This window comes from Macrobrachium nipponense, chromosome 15 (genome assembly GCF_015104395.2).
Source record: "Macrobrachium nipponense isolate FS-2020 chromosome 15, ASM1510439v2, whole genome shotgun sequence".
Lineage (NCBI taxonomy): Eukaryota > Metazoa > Arthropoda > Malacostraca > Decapoda > Palaemonidae > Macrobrachium > Macrobrachium nipponense.
The window spans coordinates 2,074,687-2,098,106 of NC_087208.1; the positions used below are offsets into that span (position 1 = coordinate 2,074,687).

The 23,420-nt window shown below is 42.7% G+C and overlaps 1 protein-coding gene across 8 annotated transcripts in view; it reads left to right on the plus strand.

Moving 5' to 3' along the window:
- Window positions 1-23,420, plus strand: part of LOC135226965 (probable phosphorylase b kinase regulatory subunit alpha) — a 349,374-nt gene that overhangs the window by 37,414 nt on the left and 288,540 nt on the right. For all 8 annotated transcript variants that reach the window (XM_064266663.1, XM_064266662.1, XM_064266664.1 and 5 more), the window contains exons 2-9: window positions 3,305-3,463; window positions 3,595-3,811; window positions 4,000-4,082; window positions 4,914-5,105; window positions 5,908-6,096; window positions 6,305-6,457; window positions 16,127-16,300; window positions 16,847-17,060. In XM_064266663.1, coding sequence (XP_064122733.1) covers window positions 3,305-3,463; window positions 3,595-3,811; window positions 4,000-4,082; window positions 4,914-5,105; window positions 5,908-6,096; window positions 6,305-6,457; window positions 16,127-16,300; window positions 16,847-17,060 — 1,381 coding nt within the window. The remainder of the gene's footprint in view (window positions 1-3,304; window positions 3,464-3,594; window positions 3,812-3,999; window positions 4,083-4,913; window positions 5,106-5,907; window positions 6,097-6,304; window positions 6,458-16,126; window positions 16,301-16,846; window positions 17,061-23,420) is intronic.

A 23,420-nucleotide genomic window follows, 5' to 3' on the forward strand; every position in this document is an offset into this window, starting at 1 on the left:
CCGAGTGGAATCTTTCTTTGGAAGTATGTTGAGAGTTATGGAGACTTTAGGGATGTCCTTTCATTCATCTCTTCGCTAGGTTGAGGACGAAGAGGCTTCTTCTTCTCTGCTCCCTTATTCTCGATCCGGGAGCGGTAACATTAAACGCCATCCTATAATATTGAACGGGGGATGGATGTTTAGTCTCTTTTCCCCTTTTTCAAACGCTTAGGAAATGTAATAAGATGATTTATACCATCACAGGGAGCGACAATGACGCTAATCGCCCCATGTTGGCCTTCAAGATCCTAGATTCACAGAGGTCACGTCTTCCAAGGACCTTTTCCGAGAGAGTCGGTCTACTTTAACACGAAAGGTACCTATAACCTCTCCGCTCTGAGTCTGACTACGTTCAGACTATCGAGATTTTGACAGCATAAGATTGCCGTCTTCCCTTTCCGTTTGAAGAATGGGATAAGCTGGCAGTCACAACTATTAAAGAATACGCAAATATGTTGTTGACGGCCTTTGGGCTCAGAGATTTGCTTCTGTCAAACAACAAAGCCCTTCACGATCTTTGAGTTCTGTGGAATCTCGAAACTCGCTCACCATCTACTTTTTGTCTCACCTGTTTTTTCGGAGTCAGACACTCGTGCGAGATCAGGAGACATATAGTAGCCCTGAGTTTCTTGTTGACGAAGTCTGTTGCGTTTATACACCCCCGATGATCGTTTTTTTTTTTTTTTTAACATGAGACCAGGTTGGACTGTCAGGCATTGGTCCTTCGGGACTGAATCGCCTTTTTGCTCCTCGCTCCTTTCTCCTGGCACCAGAAGCTCGAGTCAGGAGTGGCTCAGGAGTTGATTCGCTAACGACGTTGGGTTGCGTTGATACACCCCCCAAGGTTTTGGTTTGCTTAGCTTGAATCGCCCAGGCAGTCCAGACACTCATCCTTCAGCGAAGATAGTGGCCTTATGGTCTTCAGGGTACAGCCTTGCTGTCCTTGATTCGTCTGACTGGTCAACTGGTCGGTCACCTGACTTTAGTACAGACGGACTGACTGTGCATGTCCAGATCGAAGCTTTCAATATGAAACTTAGACATAGTCTGAAGTTCTTGATGTCAAAGCATTCGAACATCTCCTACCTGTTAACTTCTTGCACGTGATCAGGAAGGCCTTTTTCTAACCACCCTAGATACGACAAAGAAAGGGTTAGTGAGGTTTTCAGCCATCGTCAGAAGTTTGGCATTAGAGAACACAAGGCAGTGCGTTCTCTAAGTCTTCCGTTGTGGCCTAAGAATGGAAACCCGTTTTGTTCTTGGGCTAGGAGCTTGGAATCAAGGATGGCACAAGTTATTGGGCAGGAGCCAGAGAGAGTCCTGTGCCCTGTCAGGTCTCTCAAGTTTTATCTACATAAAACTCAAGAAAGTCGAAGTCGTACGGACAATCTGCAGTGTTCCGAAAAGACCAGACTTGCCCATATCGAAGAACACCCTGGCTTTATTGTTAAGGAGTTCTTTCAAAAAAAGCTCCTTCATTGTGTTTGCACAAAGATTTGAAATCTTTTGATTTGAATGCTCACGAGGTGAGGGCGCGGCCTCGGAAGCATTTCAACAGAGCATGGCACTCAGCAACATCCTGAGTACCATGTTTTAGCAAAGCAACTCTGCTGCTCGCTAGGGCCATACGTGTCTGCAGACACCTTGGGGGCAAGAAGTACCACTCATCCTATCCTGTAGAAAATGGTTAGGAAGAGCTCTTAATTTAGTAGTTGAGTCGCCGACAACGGTGACTTCTTAACTCTTAAGCCTTAGTTAACACACCTTAACTTTGGCTAGGTTGGTCAGGTGGTGATATATATTTATATATATATATTTATTTTACTTCTTAGCCCTCATGGTATGGTCAACATGGTCTAGTCACGTCGTTGTCTCGCCCCTGTTGACAGATCATCTGGAGTGCACCAGCTATATAGGTCTCTATCTCGCTGGCAACTCTAGTAGCACAAGCAGACTTACGTGGCAATAACCACGAAGCCAGCAATGCTAACAGGTGGAACCAAGATGTAAATCATCTGCATGCATTTGTTTCCCAAAATCCTTCTATTCTGTCCCTTCCCACCTCCAACGGTGGGATTCAGCTATATATATATCTGACAGGTAAGTTTCATGAACAAAATGATATTGTTATGATACAATAAAGTTTGTTCATACTTACCTGGCAGATATATATAATTAAGTACCCACCCACCTCCCCTCAGGGGACAGTGGAAATAAAAATTATGAATAGAAAATGGGAATGGTTCCTGATACCCGCCTCCCAGCGGCGGGAATGGGTACTAACCACCTGGCCGACCACTGTGTGTGCCGGAAGTTTTTGAATTTCTGTCGGACTTCAGAAAATACAGCTATATATATATCTGCCAGGTAAGTATGAACAAACTTTATTGTATCATAACAATATCATGTTTAAAAATTTTTAGTGGGTTTTTCTTGAGTTTTAACTAACAAAATAGGAGGTTTTAAGCATTTTTATAGGGGTTCCAACTATTCGTGGGTTCTAACTATTCACGGGGGATCTGGTATGCATCCCCTGCGAATATGGGGGGACCACTGTATCTTAGATTCTGAGATACTGGTCAGTTGTTTCTTAAAACACTGTTATTCAGAAAACTGATCAAAGGTGGCAAACTTCCAGTTGGTTAATAGTACTTACCTCCCACCAAAAGTAAGTTTATCCTAATCTTAAGACCGAGGGTTTGTTGCGTATATGAACAAATGACAAATTTTTAATCAATTATTATTTTTCATAACTAACAAAACTGAGGTCTTAACATACAAAGGCCCACCTCTAACCACCCCACTAACAACTAACCTGGGTTGGAAGAATAACTAACAGGGGTAACGAGTTAAAGAGGGGCATGTGGGTGGCTCTGCATGACTCGTGACCAAGCATAGATGCCAATAGTCCTTTACATAAAAAATTTTTAACTTTACTGGTTTCCAGTAAAGTTATTTATCCTAATGTTAAGACCTCAGGCTTGTTAGTTATGAAAAATACAAATTGATAAAAAATTTGTCATTATTCAGTAATTAAGACAACATGGGATTTTTTTATTACCACTTGAGAACATGGATGTTCAAATGACAAGTTAGGAATTCTGCCTGTCTTGGAGCTTTTTTGTAAAGCAAGTTAGCACACATTTAAGACTGTCTACTAGTAATAGGCTTGTATAAAAAAAATCAGTCTTATTTTTAATAGATTGAACCCATTTCTTCTTAAACTGTTGATATTGGTGTTAATTTTTAATTATGAATTTTTCAGGATGCTGTCACAGGCCTTCTTCCAACAAATAAAGAAAATGAACACGCATGGGTGCGAGACAACTTGTACTCCATGTTTGCGGTATGGGGATTGTCTATGGCATACAAGAAAAATGCTGATTTAGATGAAGATCGTGCCAAAACTTATGAGCTTGAGCAGGTAATGCCTGAACTTTGGTGGGTAGCTACATATTGTGCATTTTGGTAATAAGTAACTTGCTTAGAGCATATTCATGATTGCTCTTCTTTTTCTTAGAGTATGCATATGACATTTCTCTCTCTCTTCCATAGAGCTGTGTGAAGCTGATGCGGGGTCTTCTGACGGCAATGATGCAACAGAAGGAAAAGGTTGAAAAGTTCAAGCAGACACAGGCACCAATTGATTCTTTACATGCAAAATACTCTTCCAAAACAGGCTTAATGGTAGTTGGAGATGGAGAATGGGGTCATCTTCAGATTGATGCAACATCTCTATTTTTGCTTGTGCTGGCTCAGATGACAGCTTCTGGTTAGTATTGGGAAGTAGTTTTGTTTCTTTATCACTTGAGCTTGGGAATGGAATTTTACTCTAACTGGAAGTCATATAGTCTCTTAAAAGTGCTTTGATTTTAAAGGACTATGAATTTTAATCATCTGTTTGGGACTGATGAGTATTTATTTCATATATATGTTTTAAGTGACCTTACTCTGTTACAGGCTTGCAGATTGTCTTCAATCTAGATGAAGTCTCATTTATACAGAATCTGGTTTTTTACATCGAGTCCGCATACTGCATTCCTGTAAGTTAATTTCAAATTGATTGTCAAATCTTGTTTATTAAAACATTTTAGAGGAGAAGTAATAAAAATTGCAGTTCTATTCATATTTCAGGAATGTCTTATTGGTAACATTCATTTCTTTATAACAGGTTAGATATTTATGGTAAATGAAAGCTTTAAATATTACATGTGTCCAAAGTCTTGTTCAATGTTTGATAACCCTATGATTTTCTCATACTTTTTTTATACTGCAGTTGGTTTTGGTAACACAGGTTTCTTTAGATATGTTTTGCCTCATATGTTTAGTTCAAATGCATAAGAAAATTGTTGTCTCAACATTGCTACTGCTTTTTGCACATGTACTGTATTCTGGAAGAAAAAGTTCCCTATAATGTAGTTTTCCATGGATGTATCCAAGCACATTTTTATTACTGTTCCAAGTCTTTAAGTTAACTGGGATGTGAGTTGTGACAACATTTTAAATGTTATGGCTAAGAGTTCAGAAACTAGGCATAAGTTTTTACCTCAAACTGTTTCATTGTTTAATGACCCCTTATTTGTGACCACACTGAAATTGGACTTCAAGCTTTGAAAGTGTAACAAAGAAATAGTTTATTGCTCAGTTTTCCAAGATATTTCATTGTAGAGGTCATTAACTCACTAGTTGTGATAGTTTTTGGCTGTATTGCTGTGTTTGTTGGTTAAGCAGTTATACTTTGGAATTATGAACATTACAGCAACACAATTCATGAGATAGTTTTTAAATTTGAAATTGAGCCTCAGAGCTGCATGCCATCATTTCATTCATAGTGTGTGAGAATGTTGTAAATTGATATGTTATGTAATTTGCAGGATTATGGAATTTGGGAGCGTGGTGACAAGACCAACCATGGCTTGCCAGAGCTCAATGCATCAAGTATAGGCCTGGCAAAGGCTGCTCTAGAAGCCATGAATGAATTAGATCTGTTTGGAGCAAGAGGAGGTCCAGCAAGTGTTATTCATGTATTAGCTGATGAAGCTCAAAAATGTCAAGCAGTTTTGCAGGTCAGTATTTTATTGTGTTAGAGAGGATATATATTTGTGTGTGTGTGTGTGTGTGTGTGTGTATGTGTACAGTTGATCCCCATATGAGGGAGGGTTAAGGACCACAACCCATATAGTTACTGGGATTCTGCAATATATTGGAACCCCCTCTAAAGATGCTTACAGTATACGTATGTAATTCTTGCTGTGTGATTGGCTCCTTCCAGCCAATAGCTGTTGTCATGGAGAGAGAGAGAGAGAGAGAGAGAGAGAGGAGATATATATATATATATATATATATAATATATATATATATAGATTATATATATATATATATATTTATATATATATATATATATATATACGTATATTCAGGTGAGGGATTCATCTAGAATCTTAAATGAAGATTAGATTAAGGCTTTGGGTCTAAAAATTTAGGAGAATAGAATTCCAAATATTGGTCCTATGAAGTGGTGTTTTCATAATCTTTTGTTATTTATTAATTTGTAATAAGTACAGTAAAAAATGGAACTCCAAGAAAATAAGCTACTTAGATTATCAGAAGACTGTCCTTTTATAAATACAATTTACAGTATTTTTAAACTTTGAGTTGATGCATATATCAATAGGAATTCTGATACCAGATATATTTTCTACAGTGTTACTTTTGGGAAATGAGACAAAAGCCTCAAGCTATTGGATGTCTCCTCTGTTGCTAATTGTATCTTGGATGATTTTAACAACTGTTCAGTTACCATTAACTATAATGACTTGTTTCTTTTTAGTTCTATAATAATGGCAGTTATCTTTTATTTTTCCTCAGTCCATGTTACCTCGTGAGAGCAACAGCAAAGAAGTAGACAGTGGCCTTCTTTCTGTCATTGGCTTTCCAGCATTTGCAGTTGATGACCCTCTCCTCATCAGAAGCACAAAGGCAACTATTGTTGATAAATTACAAGGAAAATATGGTTGCAAAAGATTCCTCAGGGATGGTTACAAAACAGCCAAGGAAGTGAGTATGAATAACAAATTATTTTTGTTTTACATTCTGAACAAAATTTTTTAGGTTAGCATTTGCATTGTGTGGACGAATTTAGATATGATTGTAATTGTTTGTGAGATCGCATTGGTATCTAATTTAATCAGCTTAAATTTCAGTATTAAAAATACAGGTACTTCAGAGGTATTGTAGTAATTGTGTTAACTCTTGAATGTTTCAGGATGCAAATCGATTATACTATGAGCCTTGGGAACTGAAAGTCTTTGAGAAAATTGAATGTGAATGGCCACTGTTTTTCTGTTACCTCGTCTTGTACTATTGCTTCCAAGGTGATGAAGAAGGCGTAAAGCAATACTCGGAGAAGCTTGAAGAGGTTAAGTGTTGTTTTTTCTTTAGTATTTAATTATTAAACTTATTAGTTTTATTGTGTCATGCATTTTATACTCCTTATAATTCCTAGCAACAAGAATTGAGACTTTGTTAGAAATCTGTTCAAAATTAATTTTTTGTTTTTATATATTCAACTTACCTGTCAGATATATACATAGCTATTACTCCGTCGTCCGACAGAAATTCGAATTTCGCGGCACACGCGGCAGGTGGGTCAGGTGATCTACCCCCCCGCCGCTGGGTGGCGGGAATAGGAACCATACCCGTTTTCTAATTCATATTTTTTCTGTCGCTTGGAATGTAAACAACGTTTGCAGTTCCTCCTGATGGATTTTCGTGTTTCATCGCCATCGATCGTCTGGGCTAACTTTTACAGGGAAGTAATGGATCTTTGGTTCGGCATACGCTTTTGTTAACTTTTAGAATTTTTTGATAAAATTAACTTTGAAAATTTAGAAGATTAGTGACGTGTAACTACCGGAGTTTTCGGTAGACACTCATCCACTTTCACGAAAGTGAATTACTTATTCTTTCATGAAAGGGAATTACTTATATTTATTCATTAATACAAATAAGTGTTAGAGTTTGATTGAGGAAATGTATATCTTTCTTCCTAGTTGGGGAAGTCAGAAAAGTAACTATCCTTTAGAAGCTTTATTAGCTCTTGTGTTAACGAGCAATTATAGTAGTAACAGTACTAGTAGTTGTTGCATCCTCATCACCTTCTTACTCCGCAGAATCTACAATATCATATTTGCAAATTGTAGACTTTGGATATAGTTCAAATGCGAACTCTTAGAACGTAAGAAGTGAATATAGTGTTCCCCCATTACAATGGAGGGTGCGTCTGATCGGCTCTGTCTCGCTCTCAGGTCTAGACCTCTTCCAAGCTCACAAGCCCAGAGGAGAAGGAATGTCGAAAACCGTAAGGAGGTTTCAGAGAATCCCCACCGGTCAGGCGTCCCCTCGGCAGGTTCTGTAGAGCGTCCCAGACTGCCATGGATAGCCATTGGAAAGGCATCCTAAAACAGTGTTTCTCCCTTTTTATGCCTACGGTTCCTCGATGGATAGAAGAACTTCAAATGAATGAAATTGGCGAAGATCCTCGTATAATGCCTTCTGGTAGAATTATTCAAAATGAGAATGACATTAATCGATCCACCTTTCGGAATCAGGCGACGATTTAGCGCCTTCTAATATTAGAGATCATTCGATAACTTTTGTGATAAAGTCATTGTTCGAACTTTTTTTTCGCAACTAGACGAGAGCGCTATCCCATGGGGGTATGAAATTGTTATTTCAACATAAGATTCCCCATCGGTGCATTTTTAGATATAAATCTATTATGATGAGAACGATTTAGATTGTTTGTCAATCGAATGAAATTATATGGATCTCGTGAGTGATAGCGCATATATGTATGACTTTAAGCATTCTAGGCTCCTACCATGCTTAGGACAAATCGCCTTAGGACTACGGTATGGCAAGGCATAGACACATACCGAAATTTATGCTATAATGGTCAAGTGAAACCCTTACAAAATTTCCTAAATTAATACGGTTTACCTTAATGTAACAGTATTATAGAGGATTCTATTACGCTAGAGTATGAGTTATATGATGCTATCGTGTCTTCGAGAAGTGATCGGAGAAGCATATCTTTATTGGTGGATTGAGAGTAGGATAGAACATTTTTCTTCGTGTTAGAAGAGGTTTCCATGAATTACCAGTACCCTTCTAGGACTTTCCTAGGAAGGAATAGGTTTAAAAGAATTTTTTTTTTAGACGACACCTATTTAGTTTCTTAAGACTTGTCGAAGTCTCGTTAGCTAATTATGCTTATATAAAAACTTCCTGAAGTTCGATAATAATTTATAAGATTCCTTTATTTAATGGAGTAACTGGCAACTCTGGAAAGGGAAGGCCAGACTGCTTTCGCTTTGAAGACCAACGCAGTCGCAGTACCATCTTGTTCTCAGTCGTGAGAGGTCGTTTACAGCTCTCTCTCCTGCGGAATGGGATAACTAACCGTATCTCTTCCCTACAATCGTGGTCTTAGCCTCGGATTGAGGGAATACTGAAGCTATCATAAATAAAATATTGTCTGCCTTTTGTTAGGAATCTTTCAATAAGAAGGATATTACAACCTTTCAATGCTGTTTACCGTAGGTAGCAAGATTAAAGGATTCTAATGCAGCAGAACATGATATTATTTAATGCACTCATACTTACGAAAGCATGACTTATTAGAATACATACTTAGTGAGAAGAGAGATGTAATAGAGATTCACTTCAAGACTACGGTATGGTTAAGTCTTTTGAGAAAGGACACAACCGTATTTAGAATCGGATATTGCGCAGAAGTTGTATGAGTCGGATGGGAAACATTCTTTTAGTGGGAAATGGTTTCCCTGAATGGATTATACTACGTATATAAAAGTTTTTCATAATAAGAACGTAATTAACATATGAAAGGATGTCGGGTACCATAAAGACACAGATGTTCTGGCACATAACATAAAGATAATTATGTAGGAGGCGCAGCCTGGCGCAGATGCGCCACCCTGGCGCAAGTTGCGCCACCCTGGCGCAAATTGCGCCAGCTTGGTGCAATAAGCCTAGAGCACCATCCAAAATATTTCTCGTTTGAGCGAGTTATTAAATAAAAGCAATGCAAGAATTTGCGAGTCCGTGAGAACCTCGATCGACGATAATAACTGTTAAAGTATGTCTAACATTTATTGCAAAGAGTTGTGAGAACCTGCGAGAAGTCTTCTTCATAGATCTCTTAGCAAGAAGAAGACGAACAGTCTTCCTGTAGACTGCTTCCTTTTCCTCAAACCATGCCATAAGGAATCATAAGCACCAGCCAGACACCTGGCTCTAACTAGAAAATAATTAGTTAATAGATATACCTTAGAGCAAATTATGCTTTCCTACATAGAGCTGGGAAGTTACTCAGTCCCTCGCACTGGAGTGGTCCTTCTCGTTCAGGAAAAAAGGTTGGGGGGGGATACGGAAGAATTAACCGAGGAAAGAATAATTCCCCTTCCGATATACTCGTGTTAGAGGAAAATTGAGAAGAAACATCCATGTATGGAAGTACTGTAGAATTATAGGATTCTTACAGCACCTCTTCTTATTTTGATATCGAGATTTCCTGACCAAGGTTGCAAGTAATAGGCCATAAAGGCTCCAGCCAGGCTTTAACCAGGCGATAGGCGCCAACCAGGCGCGAGCGCCAGCCAGGCGCGAGGCGCCAGCCAGGCGCGAGGCGTCAGCCAGGCGCGAAGCGCCAGCCAGGCGCAAGACATCAGGATCTCCAATTTCTCAGTATTTGGAGATAGACTTTCCAAGAGTTTCCTCTTTGAGAACTGACACAAGATCAGTTTTTTCCTGACAGGGACACAAGTTGTCGCACAGGCGGCTGTGGCCCTTGTCAGGATTAACTGAAATTGCGGAAGTCTCTAACAAGAACAGACTTCTCATGTCAAGTAATATAGTGGTCGCGTGAGCGACTTCTTTCCTGGCAAGAGGAGTTGTTTTGGGAGAAACACTTTTTGCCAGATCAACCCTCTACTGACATTATTCTAGATATCGCACAGGCGAACGTAGTACTTGTCAGGATAAGTGGGTTCTTCTGCTTTATAGACCTTTACATGGTGAAGAGAACTGATATCTTTAGGTGTCTCTCGCTTTCCTCAACCTTATGAGACAAGTGATAGAAAATATATCGGACTCATAAGTTAAGCTGGGTGCAGGTTTTAGAAAGACCTTGGCAACCCCTTTTTTATTGCACGTTTCGGCTAGTCCCTTGAACCATGCAGCTCCTCTTTCTCCTCTTTCATTGTTATTAACAGGATGGTATATTATCCTACTCCTATGTAAACATATAACAAGGGAGACCTTGTAATGTTTTGGTACTGGAAAAGACTCGTAGGAGCTCTCAGTATTGGGTGAGAGGCTCTTTCAAGTATCTGAACCGTACATTACGGCCTGATGTCCTATGGATAGGAATCTTGAATGATTCTCCTCGATCCTGGATCAGTTAGTAGGAGAATAGGATAATAATAATTTGTTTTGCAGAATAACGATGATAGAATTTTTCCATTCTCTCGTTGCCCAGGCACGAGGACAGGAAGAAAGAATATAAGAGAGAGGTAGCAATATACGCCATCTTTATGTTATAGAAAGGGGAATAAAATTTAGTCTTTTTCCCCTCCCCAAAAGATAAACTCTTTACAGAATGTAAGACAAAGGGCGTCAAAGAAAGAGAGGATATATGTTATGCCTCATTTTAGACTTAGAGAGGTTGGATTCTCAGAGGTCACGTTCTTCTCACAGCAGGTTTTGGAAGTCTTTTCCAAGACAGTCTGAATATTCTTTCAACATCTATTTTAAATGGACCTTAACAACCTCTCCACTCTGAGTCTGTCTGCGTGCAGACTGACCAGAAGTGGACATGAATGAGAGGATGTTTCAAGGTAAATGACAGTAGTCATGGATAAGATATATAATTACTGCAGATCGTGCTTGAGGGAATAAGGAAACTGTCCTCTTCCGATACCTCTGTGAACCACATAGCGGTTTTTTCTTCCCTTCCAGAGGGAAGAATTACCTTTGTATATATCTGCTATCAAAGAACGCAGTAAAAGGCTATACTCTGTCTCTATAAAGGGAATTGGAGATAGCAGAGCATTAAGATCTTCGGGATCTTACACAATACCTCTATACGACAAGACTTGGAGATCTTATAGTTACAATGGGATCCTATTTGGGCCTCAGATTCCGTGTTCTGACAAGATGGAACTGCTCCTCATCAATGTTTCTCTTGGTACTAATCGACCAAAGGACGAGTGAGATTTTTGGGCTTGGAATCTGGAATCAAATTCTAGAAAGACTCGGCAATGGGTTCCTGCCAGCATGGTATGTTTGGCAAAAGAACTATAACCTTTTATTCCTGGATCAACGCTTTCAGATAAAGGATTTGTTGTCCAGGCAATGTATTTACGTTATCTACAAAAGAAGATAAGGTTTAAACGTTTGCTGACAGAGTCTTTGGAATACGATGAGGGCTCAAAACTACTTCCCAGAAGGTTCAAAGAGATATATTTAAAGAGCTAGAAATCGGGAATCCTCCCAATTTCAGCTCAGAGTCTCCTTAAACTTCCAGGCTCTTTCCCTGCCTTCGTGCAAGGATAGGGAAGATTTTGCAACGAGAGAACTCGTCAACATGTAGGAAGAGTGCTCGTTAGCAACTGAAGTATCAAGTATGATCCTCCTCGGAGGAAGACTGGTCTCTCGGACTATTAGATTTCCTATTGTCTACTGGATGTAGCCGACTAAAATTACCTCCCCTTGTTGCAGAGGCCATAAGCTCAAAGTGAAAGAATTTCTTCCACCCTTTTCCTTTCTCCTGATAAACGATTGTGGATGTTCAGACTTTCGGACAATGTAGCGCCAATCAGGCGCCAAATGCCAAACAGGTGTAAAGACGCCAGAGCAAGACAGTCCAAATAAACACTGTCATTGTCTGATGAGGAGAAGGAGTAGGCCTCCAATCTGGCGCAGATGCGCTAGAGGCGAATAAATCAGGCAAATAAAGTGTCTGAGGTGGACATCGCCAGTTTTCATCGAGACTCTTAACAAGCTCGAATCTCCAGCAAGTGGGGAGAAGTCAGCCAGGCGCGAGGAGCCAGCCAGGCGTGAGGCGCCAGGCAAGCGAAGCACCAGCCAGACGCGAGGCGCCAGGCAGGTGCGAGACGCCAGGCAGGCGCGAGACGCCAGGCAGGCGCGAGGCTCCAGCCAGGCGCGAGGCTCCAGCCAGGGCGCGAGCGCGAGGCGCCAGTCAGGGGCGAGGCGCCAGTCGGCGCGCGCCAGTCAGGCGCGAGGCGCCAGTCAGGCGCGAGGCTCCAGCCAGGCGCGAGGCGCCAGCCAGGCGCGAGGCGCCAGCCAGGCGCGAGGCGCCAGGCAGGCGCGAGGCGCCAGCCAGGCGCAAGCCAGGCTCTGAGCTTCATCCAGAAGAGATCTGTTGCAAAGAAAGCCCTGGTCTTCTTTGGAAGAGTGGAATCTCTAAAGCACTTCTTGAGTAACTTGACGTTTCCTTCAAACAGCTAAGAATTAAAAGCGCTTGAAGTGCGAGCTTTTAACAATTCTTGTTCTTTCCATAACAATATGTCGTGAGAGTCATATTAGCTGTATAACGGGAGATGCAACTCTGTGTTGACTTCTCTTTGCACGAAGGAGATCAAGTGGGCCTATGAGAGATCCTTCTCTCTTTGTTATACGTGTCCACGGATGCGTTGCTGGGATAGGGAGCCGACACTGATCCTTGTAACTAGTGAATTAAAAATTTTTTTTTTTTTTGAATTTTAAACATAACGTGTATTATTGTTTTCTGGGGTTATTTGAAATGAGTTTGGGGATAGCTCTTTTCAAATAAAGCACAAACCCTCGTGTTAGGATCAGGTGATCGGGATCGGTGTTGTGCTCCTTAAATTATGCCAATAGGCATTGGTGTATTGTCATGTAAGTGGATAAGACCCCATTGACAAATGACCACTAGATTCTGTCAAGTAAGTGGATAAGACCCCATTGACAGATCTACAAGAACTCTTAGCCATAGGTCACATCCTCGCTGAGGCTCTTGAGACGAAGCAGACTACTAGCAATAGCTAGGAAGTCGACCCTTCGTCTAAACACATAGGAACCAAGGTTTTATTTATTTATTACCTACAACGTATGTTGTTTTACCTGTCTATTCAGTAATAGCTGTCTTTTACCCTCCACCAATGGTGTGAATCAGCTATGTATATATCTGACAGGTAAGTTGAATGTATAAAAATGATATTGTTATGATACAATAAAGTTTTATACATACTTACCTGGCAGATATATACAATTAAATGGCCCACCCAGCCTCCCCTCAGGAGACAGCTGGAAGAAAAAATATGAATTAGAAAACGGGTATGGTTCCTATTCCCGCCACCCAGCGGCGGGGGGGCGGGGGGGTAGATCACCTGACCTACCTGCCGCGTGTGCCGCGAAATTCGAATTTCTGTCGGATGACGGAGTAATAGCTATGTATATATCTGCCAGGTAAGTATGTATAAAACTTTATTGTATCATAACAATATCATTTTTGTACAAAGCAGTATTATTGAAGGGTCTTTATGTTCTGCGAAAGAATAATCTGATGTTTAAGATAAGTTTATTTTTTCTCGCCAAACCCCTTTACTTTATACGAATAGCCTTATTTTCAGTAGGTTTTGTCTCCAAACACACTCAAGAAGTAGAAGTGTCTCCTGTTACACATACGTATATGAATATGAATCCAAATTCCCCAGCACCTCTGGAGTAAACGACTCATTCTCTTTGCAGTCTGAATTTGTGGTTCCCAAACTTTTTTTACTGCTGGTGGGAAACCCCTGGCTAGTACCTGTAGCCTTGGAAGAGTGGCTCAAGCATGTGAAGTCATTAACTAGTTTTATAAAAGCTCTTTGAATGGACTTCAAGAAGGGGCAAAACTCTTGAATTAATCAGGGCATCAGAGTTTGCCCAATGGTCTCCATCTTAGGAGCTATGTCCTTGAGTATAGTTTCAGGAGTCTCTGGAAACAGGGGTTGATCTTTGTGCTAGCAAAGGACAATTTGGAGGTAAAACTTGGATCTAAAAATTAAAAATCTATGATGCCTAGTTATTGAAAGAGGCTTTGTTGCAGTGAGGTAATTGTTGAAACTTCAGAATTCCCATTGGTGGTAATTCTTAGTGAGTTCCTGGAATGAAAACCTTGAAGACTAGTCTCTTCTAAGAATAAACATCCCAGCAGAAGAGTTTCATTGCATGTTCAGCAAGGGCCAGTCAAGCATTCTGCTATAAGCTATGATACAAAGCTAAGGGGCTTCCCTCTTGATATTGGCCATGGAACTCTTGCAGGGCTTATCAGAATATAAAAGGCTGAATAGACAATTAGCAAAACTTTACTAGCAAAAATGCCAAACATAACATTTATGATACAGCTGCAATAATCATTATGTAACTGGTTTGTTTGCAGACATAACTACTAAGCTAAACTCTAACTAAACCAACTGAATTCCCAAGATACTGTAGTAATTAGATAACTGAAAATAATAGATTCACCTAAGCAGACCAACCCCAAAATATATATCAAATATAAAGGTGTGGCAGACTGAAATATGTAAGTAAATGAACTAAAAGATCACTAGGAAACTCTTTAAACTGGAAAAAACAAGTGACCTCCTGGCTGTTCAGAGATCACTGTACAGTACTGAAAGTAGCTGCTGACAGGTATGTCTGCCTTTAAAGATCAGGCTGGTAAGTGTATATAGTACATACATATACTAAATAAAAAGGTGAACAAGGTGACAGTAACAGTAAATACCATGCTAATTAATATGGAAGTGATACTAAGACAAAGAATTAAAGGTTGGAATGATTTAATGATTTATAATGAGTGTTATAAGTCATAAATTTTGAGGAACAAAACTGCAGGTGTCTATCAAATAACAGATACTTAGAAAATGACCATTTTTCATCACCAGATGCCTCAGAGACCCAGGTGCAAATTCATATATGTGGAAAGGGAGCCTCTCATTTTTTTTTTTTTTTTTTTTTTTTTTTTTTTTTTTTTTTTTTTTTTTTTAGGTTTTTTTTTTTTTTTTTTTTTTTTTTTTTTTTTTTTAGGCTGAACCTGGGGATATCTGCTGCTGTAGATAGGTTTTTGTGTTGACATTTATCTTATTACGAGAAATAATTGTCCTGTTGAAAATACTTTACTCTTTATTACATCAGCATGAACTAGATTTTTTCCAGATTAGTTTTGGAAAGCATATAAAGATCATTTTCGTACTTTTATCTCTCATATTCTCTCAGATGGTTTTGTCATAGTTATTGGATGTGAAGAAGATACAGTAACACCTCAGCTTATATGCTTCAGTTATCTGGCCTTCTGATTGGGAACAAAATCTGATAAACTTTCAGTTTAGCCAATGGTTGAACATACATGAAATCCCAAAGCTGAAAGTATTTCCACATAATTTTTATCCTGAACTTGAGTGCATTTTACACTTATTGAATTCAAGAGACTAATCCACAAAATTCAGTATATATATACTACAGTAATCCAAAATATAATCCTCATGATATAGCTGATAAGTAAGGAAGTCTGGTTAGTTGAGTAGTACTTTCTGCAGTTTTATGAATTATTAAAAAAATTATTTAAAAAATGACTAGTTTTTTTTTAATCTTGCTACTTCAAATTGCTAGAGAAATTTAAAGTAAAAACTGAATGATTTTGGTTTAGAGAGTAAAAAGAACTTAGTATAGCAATACAAAGTATACTGTTTATATAGAAATAGCGAGAAAACCTTGTCATGTGATAACCTTTTGTTATTTGTATTGTACCACAGTTGTATGACAATTTATCACCTCAGTAGTTAATATTACTCTGATCAGTATATTGTATTCATTCAGTTTTAGGGTTATTGTAGTATGTTGTAATTTTGGAATGTATATCGTTGTTCTTTATGATATTATTATACCAGCTATTGTTGTCAGTTGTCTAGTTTCTTTACTTGTTAAATTGTATCATTTTTGTGCTTTGATAAAATTTCTCTTGTATTTTTTTCCTCAGTTGTGTGTTACAACTGAAGATGGATTGAGGTTAATACCTGAAATATATACAGTCCCAGAGGAAAGTGTAGAAGCTGAATATCAGAATCCTGGTTCTCAGGAACGAAAGGCCTGTGGAAAATTGCCCTTCATGTGGGCTCAGTCTTTGTACATTCTAGGGAGACTTCTACAGGATGTAAGTATTTTATTGAGTGATTTTGTATTCATGGAAAAGCTTTTCGAAGAATTTTTGGTCATGGTGCCACAGCCTTGAACCAAAACCTTTCATAGAAACTGTTAAAGTGTTTTAGAATTAGATTGTTTCTGTGTTAAAAGCTGTGTGATATTTTCAATGATATTTAAGCCATCAGGATAGTTGTAGTCTTGGTAGGGAGCTTTGGCACTGACAGTCACATTAGTGTTGCAAGCATAACAATCTTTCCCCTAGTGAAATTTTATTCTTCCCATCTTGTCTTTCTTTCTTTTTTTATTCTACTTGTTCATTCTTGCATATAATTGTCCAGGGCAGTGTTAATGATATAGTTACATATGTCAGTAACTGTTTTGAGGTTTGATGTCAAGGTTTTATGCAGTAGAAATATTTTAACCCTTTCACGTTCTTTCCTCAAGTACAAAACCCCTGTAGAATGAATAAGACATAATGTAGAGATTCACAAGGTTGACTGCTTTATTCAGACCACGTAAACTTTATGTTAACAGGTAGCCATATTTTTACTTACAGAAATTTTTGGCCTGTGGTGAACTTGACCCTCTTAATCGTCGCTTAGGAAGTGAAAAGAAACCTGATGTTGTTGTGCAGGTAGTGGTTCTTGCAGAAGATTCATCAATTCAGAGCAAGTTAGCAGCTCTTGATATACATGTACAAACTATATCAGAAGTATCTCCAATTGAGGTGCAGCCAGCAAGAGTCCTTTCTAAACTGTATGCTCATCTTGGTAAGATTTTTTTAAACTTTGGTACTATAGTTAGAGCAAAATAAATATGATATACCACTTGCATTATGCAAAATCAGTATATTTTAAAACAGTAAAATATTTATAAAAATATTGTAGTTTTATTGAGTACACGTAGTAGTATGTAAACAAAAATGGGCATAATGGAATTATTTTATATATAAGTAACTTACCAAGTAGTTACATTGCTATAAGTTCCTAACTTTCACGGCAGGTTATGATTAAAAACACATGGTAGCACACTATTGTTTTAGAGTAGGTAACTGACCCCACCCATATGTACAACTAGCTAAAGAGCCCAATTCTCTCATGCCACTCATCAAGTGTACATTGTTTGGGTAGCTTTTGTTTTGGTTCACCGGTTGGATGTTCACCGGCTTTTGGTGAAGTGCTCTGTAATTTAGTAGTGCTATTTCTTAGCTTAGGTGGATTTTGGATTCCCAGTATTGACTCATCATGTCAGACTCAAGTACTCATATTATTAAGTATTGTAGCAAAGGCTGCAAGACTTGTCTGACTTCTGCCAAGTATGACAGCCACACTATTTGTAGTTCTTGCAGGGGACAAGCTTGTTCTCCTGACCTTAATTGCAAAGAATATGGGGACTGGGATCAGGAGAAGTGGAAGACTTTACTTTCTCATTTAGCTAGGGGTAGAGAGAGAGGAAGGCGGCTGCCAAGGCTGAGGTAGGCTATCGCATTCTCCTTATGTACCTATCCCTTCGACTCCTGTGACTGCCAGTCTAGAAACCAGGGTAGATAAGAAGTTCAGTTTTCTAGCCGGATCAGTTTCCCAACTTGTGTCTATGAAGATAATTGTGGATTGTTCAAGTATCAGTGGTATTGGTGCAAGTGATGTGACAGTGGAAGGGGTGACTGCTCGTCCCACCAGCACTCCTAGGCCTAGGTCCCTGTGAGACCCCTTCCCCAGGGAGGAGGAAAGCTGAATGTCCAAGGGAGGTCAGTGGGGTTTGCCCATGGGCAGTTGGTTCCTCATCCAAGCCTGTGTAGTCCCAGGACTCGGTGGACAGCAGCTGGAAAGTCATCCAGGGTCAGTAATGTGTGAAGTGGGGGATGAACGTATAGTGCGTGGTGCTGGGGGCTCTACATCAGTCGAGCACCCAGTCAGTTTTGTAGGTATGATAGACCCAGAGCATACAGAGGCAGTTGAGCGCATAGTACAAGCTGAGCGCTCCAAGCCTGTGTTGTCATTGAAGCATTCCCATTCTAGTTGTGCACTTGTTACTAAATCTTCATCTACTAAGAAACGTTCAGAGGTTATTCGACCCTTATCAAAGTGTTCTCCAGTGTCAGAGGGATCTTTTTTGCCAAATTCTCCCCTTTCTGCTCCTCCGTCTGCCAATTTGGCTTATGCAGCTCATTCATCTAGTGTGAATGTGCTTGCGGCGCAGGACTGCTTTAGACCCGATAAGTAACGTCTGGATAACATTTGAGACTCATTGAAGAAGCCCTCAACTTCAGACAAGAGCAGCCAAATGTAGCTCCGTCGTCAATTTCATTAAATGAATTGTAGAGCAGGAGCAACCTACGTGGGCTTATGCTTCATTAATAAAGTATTTATTGTTCTGGTAACTAGCATTTTTCTCCCTTTCAGCTCCCTCTTCGCCTGGATCAGCTTGTATGATGAGGCAACCTTGTTTTTGCCTAATTCCAAGGGGTTTTCTCTGGCTTGATTGACTTTAAAATTCACCTAAAGTGGAACGCAGCATTGTCATTAAAGATATTGGAGACACCGATTACATCATCTTTGTTGGGATGATAACTCCACAAAATCTTCTACATCACTCCACTTTGCAAACATGTCCTTAATCACTGAAGTAGGCACACAAGTATGCCTGTTCTCTTTCTGAATTTTTCAAAACGGCCACCATTGGCCTTAGATTCACTAACAGCAGCACTTTATAGGCATTTACTTACTGTGATCAGCATGTAACACCCTCCAGGACTGTGCTACGAGTCTTTCCTTAAATTTGTTCCGACACGGCATACAAACCTTCGGTCCTTTGTTCCGATACGTAATACAAACCATCGGTCCTTTAACAATAGGAAGTAGCTAGCGGCAGCTGGAACGGTCGTAAGCTTCGAACAAGGGGAGAATGGTAGTTAACTGCTTGTCCGACAGTCGCGCGCCGCGCGACTGGGAGGTAAACAAATCACTTTTGCTTTCGGCCGCGGGTGTGAAGGACGTGTTCGTCATCGCTCTCTGCCCGCTTCATCGTCGTATGCTTTGTTTATATTGTGTTTTCTACTAATGGTTTGTTTGACTTGAAAATGAAACTGTAAGTACACTGTTTTCATTTTCATTACTTAATTATGAACCAACATGGAGTTATCGCCGTAGATGCGGCGATTTCCTCTTTTCATGAATTGAACCCTTGAATTATGCCTCGGTGCCGAGGGCGGGCGCGCTCGCGCCGAGTCATGTATTTTGGGCGAAAGTGTGTAATTGAAAAATGTAAGTACTCTTTTCATTATAGTTTGCCCTGTGCGTTCGTTACCGAGTGTGTGTGTCGCTCGGCACGAGCCTTTTAATTTTGTATAATAGAATGCAATGAAAGTGGATTCGCAATTGCAATATTCTTTTCATTTTCATTTATTTATTTGCATGAAATTTAATTTGGATCAATTTTCGTTCTTACCCGGGAATTGATCCTTACGATTTTTTTATGTGAAATGGAATCGCAAGTGCAGTATTCTGTTTCATTTTCATATATATTTTATGATAGCATCATATTATTGGATCAAGTTTCCGTTCTTACCCGGAATTGATCTTTTCCCCTTTAAGTTCTATGAAGTGAATCGCAAGGGCAGTATTCTGTTTCATTTTCATATTACTTTTCACTGCTGTGCGGGGGTAGGGAAGCGAAGGTCTGCAGGAAGTCGTCGGAAAGCTCTCCCGCGACTCCCTTGGTATCCGATTCTTCGTCTTCCTTCCTGCCCCCCGCTCAGCTTCTTCGTTGTATTTTGTATTTGGGGTCTTCCTTGCGTTCGGGGTGGGGCATGTCTCCCCCCATGCGTGAGGGAACCCCTCTTACTAATCTATCTATGTTACCGCAGGTGCTACATCCGTGGGAGACGACCTTGGACAGGTATGGACCAACGCGGAGGCAGGGCGTGCCTAGCATCCACGGGCTGCTGCAGCGTCTAGCGAGGTCTGGGGCGGTCTCCACTACTACCACGGCCGCTTATGCTGCTCCCCCCCCCTCCTGGTCCTTACACTTCCCCATGCTGTGTCGATGACGCCGTCTGCCGCTACTAGGGCCGCAGCCGTACCGAGGTGGGGTTGCCGCCGCCGCCTGTTTTCTTCGTGTTGCCTGCCCCAGACTTCCGCTGTTCCAGCAGCTCGCCCCTGGACCGGCCGCCAGGACCCAGGTTCCGCTGGCTGCCGATGATTCTACGAGGCGATCGCTGGGCCTGCCGTACCTGCCGCTGATGTGATTCCCGCTGTTGGCTTGGCTGTCCCTTCTGGGTCTACCGCTGCCGCTGTTCCTGCCGCTCCTGAGCTGGTTGCTGTTCCTGTCGCTCCTGATTCCTGTGCCTGTCCATGCTGGTCCTGCCCACGGTGTGTCTTCCCCAGTCCCAGGTCCTTCCGGACAGGTGCAGTCGGGCCCTGTTGCTTCGGCAACTGCCCCGGCTCCCTCCTGGATGGAGGACCTGACGACTGTCCTGCGAGAGCTGACGAGGAAGAGGAGAAGAGGGTCATCTTCGTCTTCATCGTCTGCTGCTGCCTCTTCCCCTTCGACTTCTAAGGCCCATAAGCCGAAGAAGAAGAAGGCTGCCTTCCCCCCTAAGAAGTCTCCTTCGGGAACTTCTAAGGGCCCGTCCCACCCCGGTGGGACGGGGGGTCCTTCTGCTGGTCCTCCTGCTGGTCCTCCTGCTCCTTCGGGAGCGGGGCCCGTCTCCCCTTCCGTAAGGAAGAGATAGACGGGGACCAGAGGAGTATCGGTTAGCTCTGGTACTTCCTCGCCTGGTGCTAGCGGCGATGCCGCTACGCCAGGTTCCGGCTCGGTCTCTCGTTCGCGAGAGATCCCGAGTGTACGTTCTCCCTCGGGAGACCGTGCAGCCAAGTTTCGGCGCCAGAGTTCGCTCGGCGCCAAGAGCGGCACGGAGCAGAAGGCGGCTGGGGTGAGAGACGCTCAGGTGACTCTTGCCAGGCCAGCGGCCGCTCTTGCAGCGACCAGCTGGTAACCCGGGTTTTCCCCCCTAAGAAGGCTCCTTCGGGACCTTCTAAGGGCCCGTCTCGCTCCGGCGATTCGGGGAGCTCTTCTGCTGGTCCTCCTGCTCCCTCGGGAACAGGGCCCGTCTTTTCTTCTACCAAGGAGAAGAAGACGGGGACCAGAGGAGTACCAGCTTCGGCTGGCACTTCCTCGCCTGGTTTTAGCGGTTCTGCCGCTAAACCAGGATCCGCCTCGGCTTCTCGTTAGCGAGAAGTACCGAGTGGACGGTCTCCTGCGGGAGACCGTCCAGCCAAAGTCTTGACACTCGAGCTCGCTCGCCGCCAAGACCGAAGCGCGGAGCAGAAGACTGGCGAGTGTCGTGCAGACGACTCTCGCTAGGCCAGTGGACGCTCTCGCAGCGACCAGCTGGCTGCTCGGGTTGACGTGACGGTCGCTGACCAGCCACGGGTTGAGGCGAGGAAGGGGTCCCCGCGGTCGTCGGTACCAGCCACGGCTGGTACCAGCGGCTCGACGCTCCGAGAGGACGCTCGCCGGTCTCACCGCGACAACGAGCCTAGCAGGTCACCTGACGCCGCTCCCATCGGGATCGGGACCGGGCGGAGTACGGTAACCAGCAACAGCTCGCCTGACGCTAGACGAAATCAGCGTCGACGTTCTCAGTCGAGCCGCTCGCCACAGGTGAGCGGCACGGCCAGGCCTGCAGATCGATCCCCACCGCGGGTTGGTGATCGGCTGCAGCCCCCCAGTACGCTGGTCCTGCCAGCGAGCGAGCGTCAGGTCTGTCTCTCCACTACCTTCAACTTCCTCGGGCTACACCGGGAAGAGCGAGGTAGCTAGGAGTGATCGTGAGAGGTGCGCCGCTCACGATCCCGTCACGACGCCGCACGTGCCACGTATGGTCTTAGGACCAACCAGGACGTACGCGCAAGTGATTGGAGGCGACCGTCAGGGGGAGAGGGGGTAGCGTCAGTTCTGTCTCTCCGATACCTTCAACTTCCTCGGCATACGCCAGGAAGAGCGAGGTATATAGGAGTGATCGTGAGAGATGCGCCGCTCACGATCCCGTCACGACGCCGCACGTGCCAGGTTGGTCTTAGGACCAACCAGGACGTACGCGCAAGTGATTGGAGGCAACCGTCAGGGATCTGTTGCTGGCCCTTCTTCTGAAGGAGGAGGGTCCTGGGAGCTGCTCTTGTTGGAGGGACTGGACGGTCCTACTCCTCAAGACGCTGTAACTTAACGAGATTCAGAGTAACTTTACCCAGGTTATTGCACTGATTCGTCAGCACAACGACCGGGGGGAAGGATCGCCGCTCCCACCAGCAGAGCCATGTCTCTGCTCGAGTCGTTTTGGGGCCCGAGAGGGAACCCAAACCGACGGTGGGTTTGCCGCGATCGGAGCTTGCCGATTCTGTCTTGAACCAGAGTCTCTCGTCTCCGGACAAGAAGGCTCTCTCAGTTCTGGCCGGTCGATCAAGCTACTTCCACCTCCTCTACTGCGACAGCGCGTTTCTACGTGTCTTCGGACACCGTATTTAAATACTCCTTCGGTCCTCCTGAGAGGTTTCGACCTCGACGAGGACTGGAATGAGTCGGAGGACGGTATCGGCTCTCTCCTGTCAGGTGTCGATCAGCCCCACCCAGACGACGTTCAACAGTGGCGGCAGACCCTTACCTACAGTGAGAGTTCGTAACCCTCCTCGGGAAAACGTTTTCTCCTGACGATACGTTTTCCCAGACTGAGAGGCCATCGCCGCAAGGCGATGGCTGCTCCTACTCTTCTCCAACTGCTAGTTCCACTGGGAAGGCGAGCGAGTATCCAATTCCTCCCCCATTCCCTCTCTCCTTACGGCTACGAGGGAAAGGGGAAGGATCCTACAGAGATTTCTCTGTAGGATCCCACGTTGGGGACTGCGCTACCAGGGGGGACCTTCGGGTCCTACCTGACGTAAGCCCCGGTCGTTCAGGAGGGATCCTGCCCCATTCTCGATTTCTACGGGAATCGAGAGGACCACCAGCCGATATCGTTTGACGAATTCGGTGGGGGTTTCGCAGACTGCTTAGAATTCTACGGAATTTCTAGCGCATTCAGAGTGTTAGAGTTTCTTACGATCTCCAAACACTTAGGCGAGACCACGGTCCAA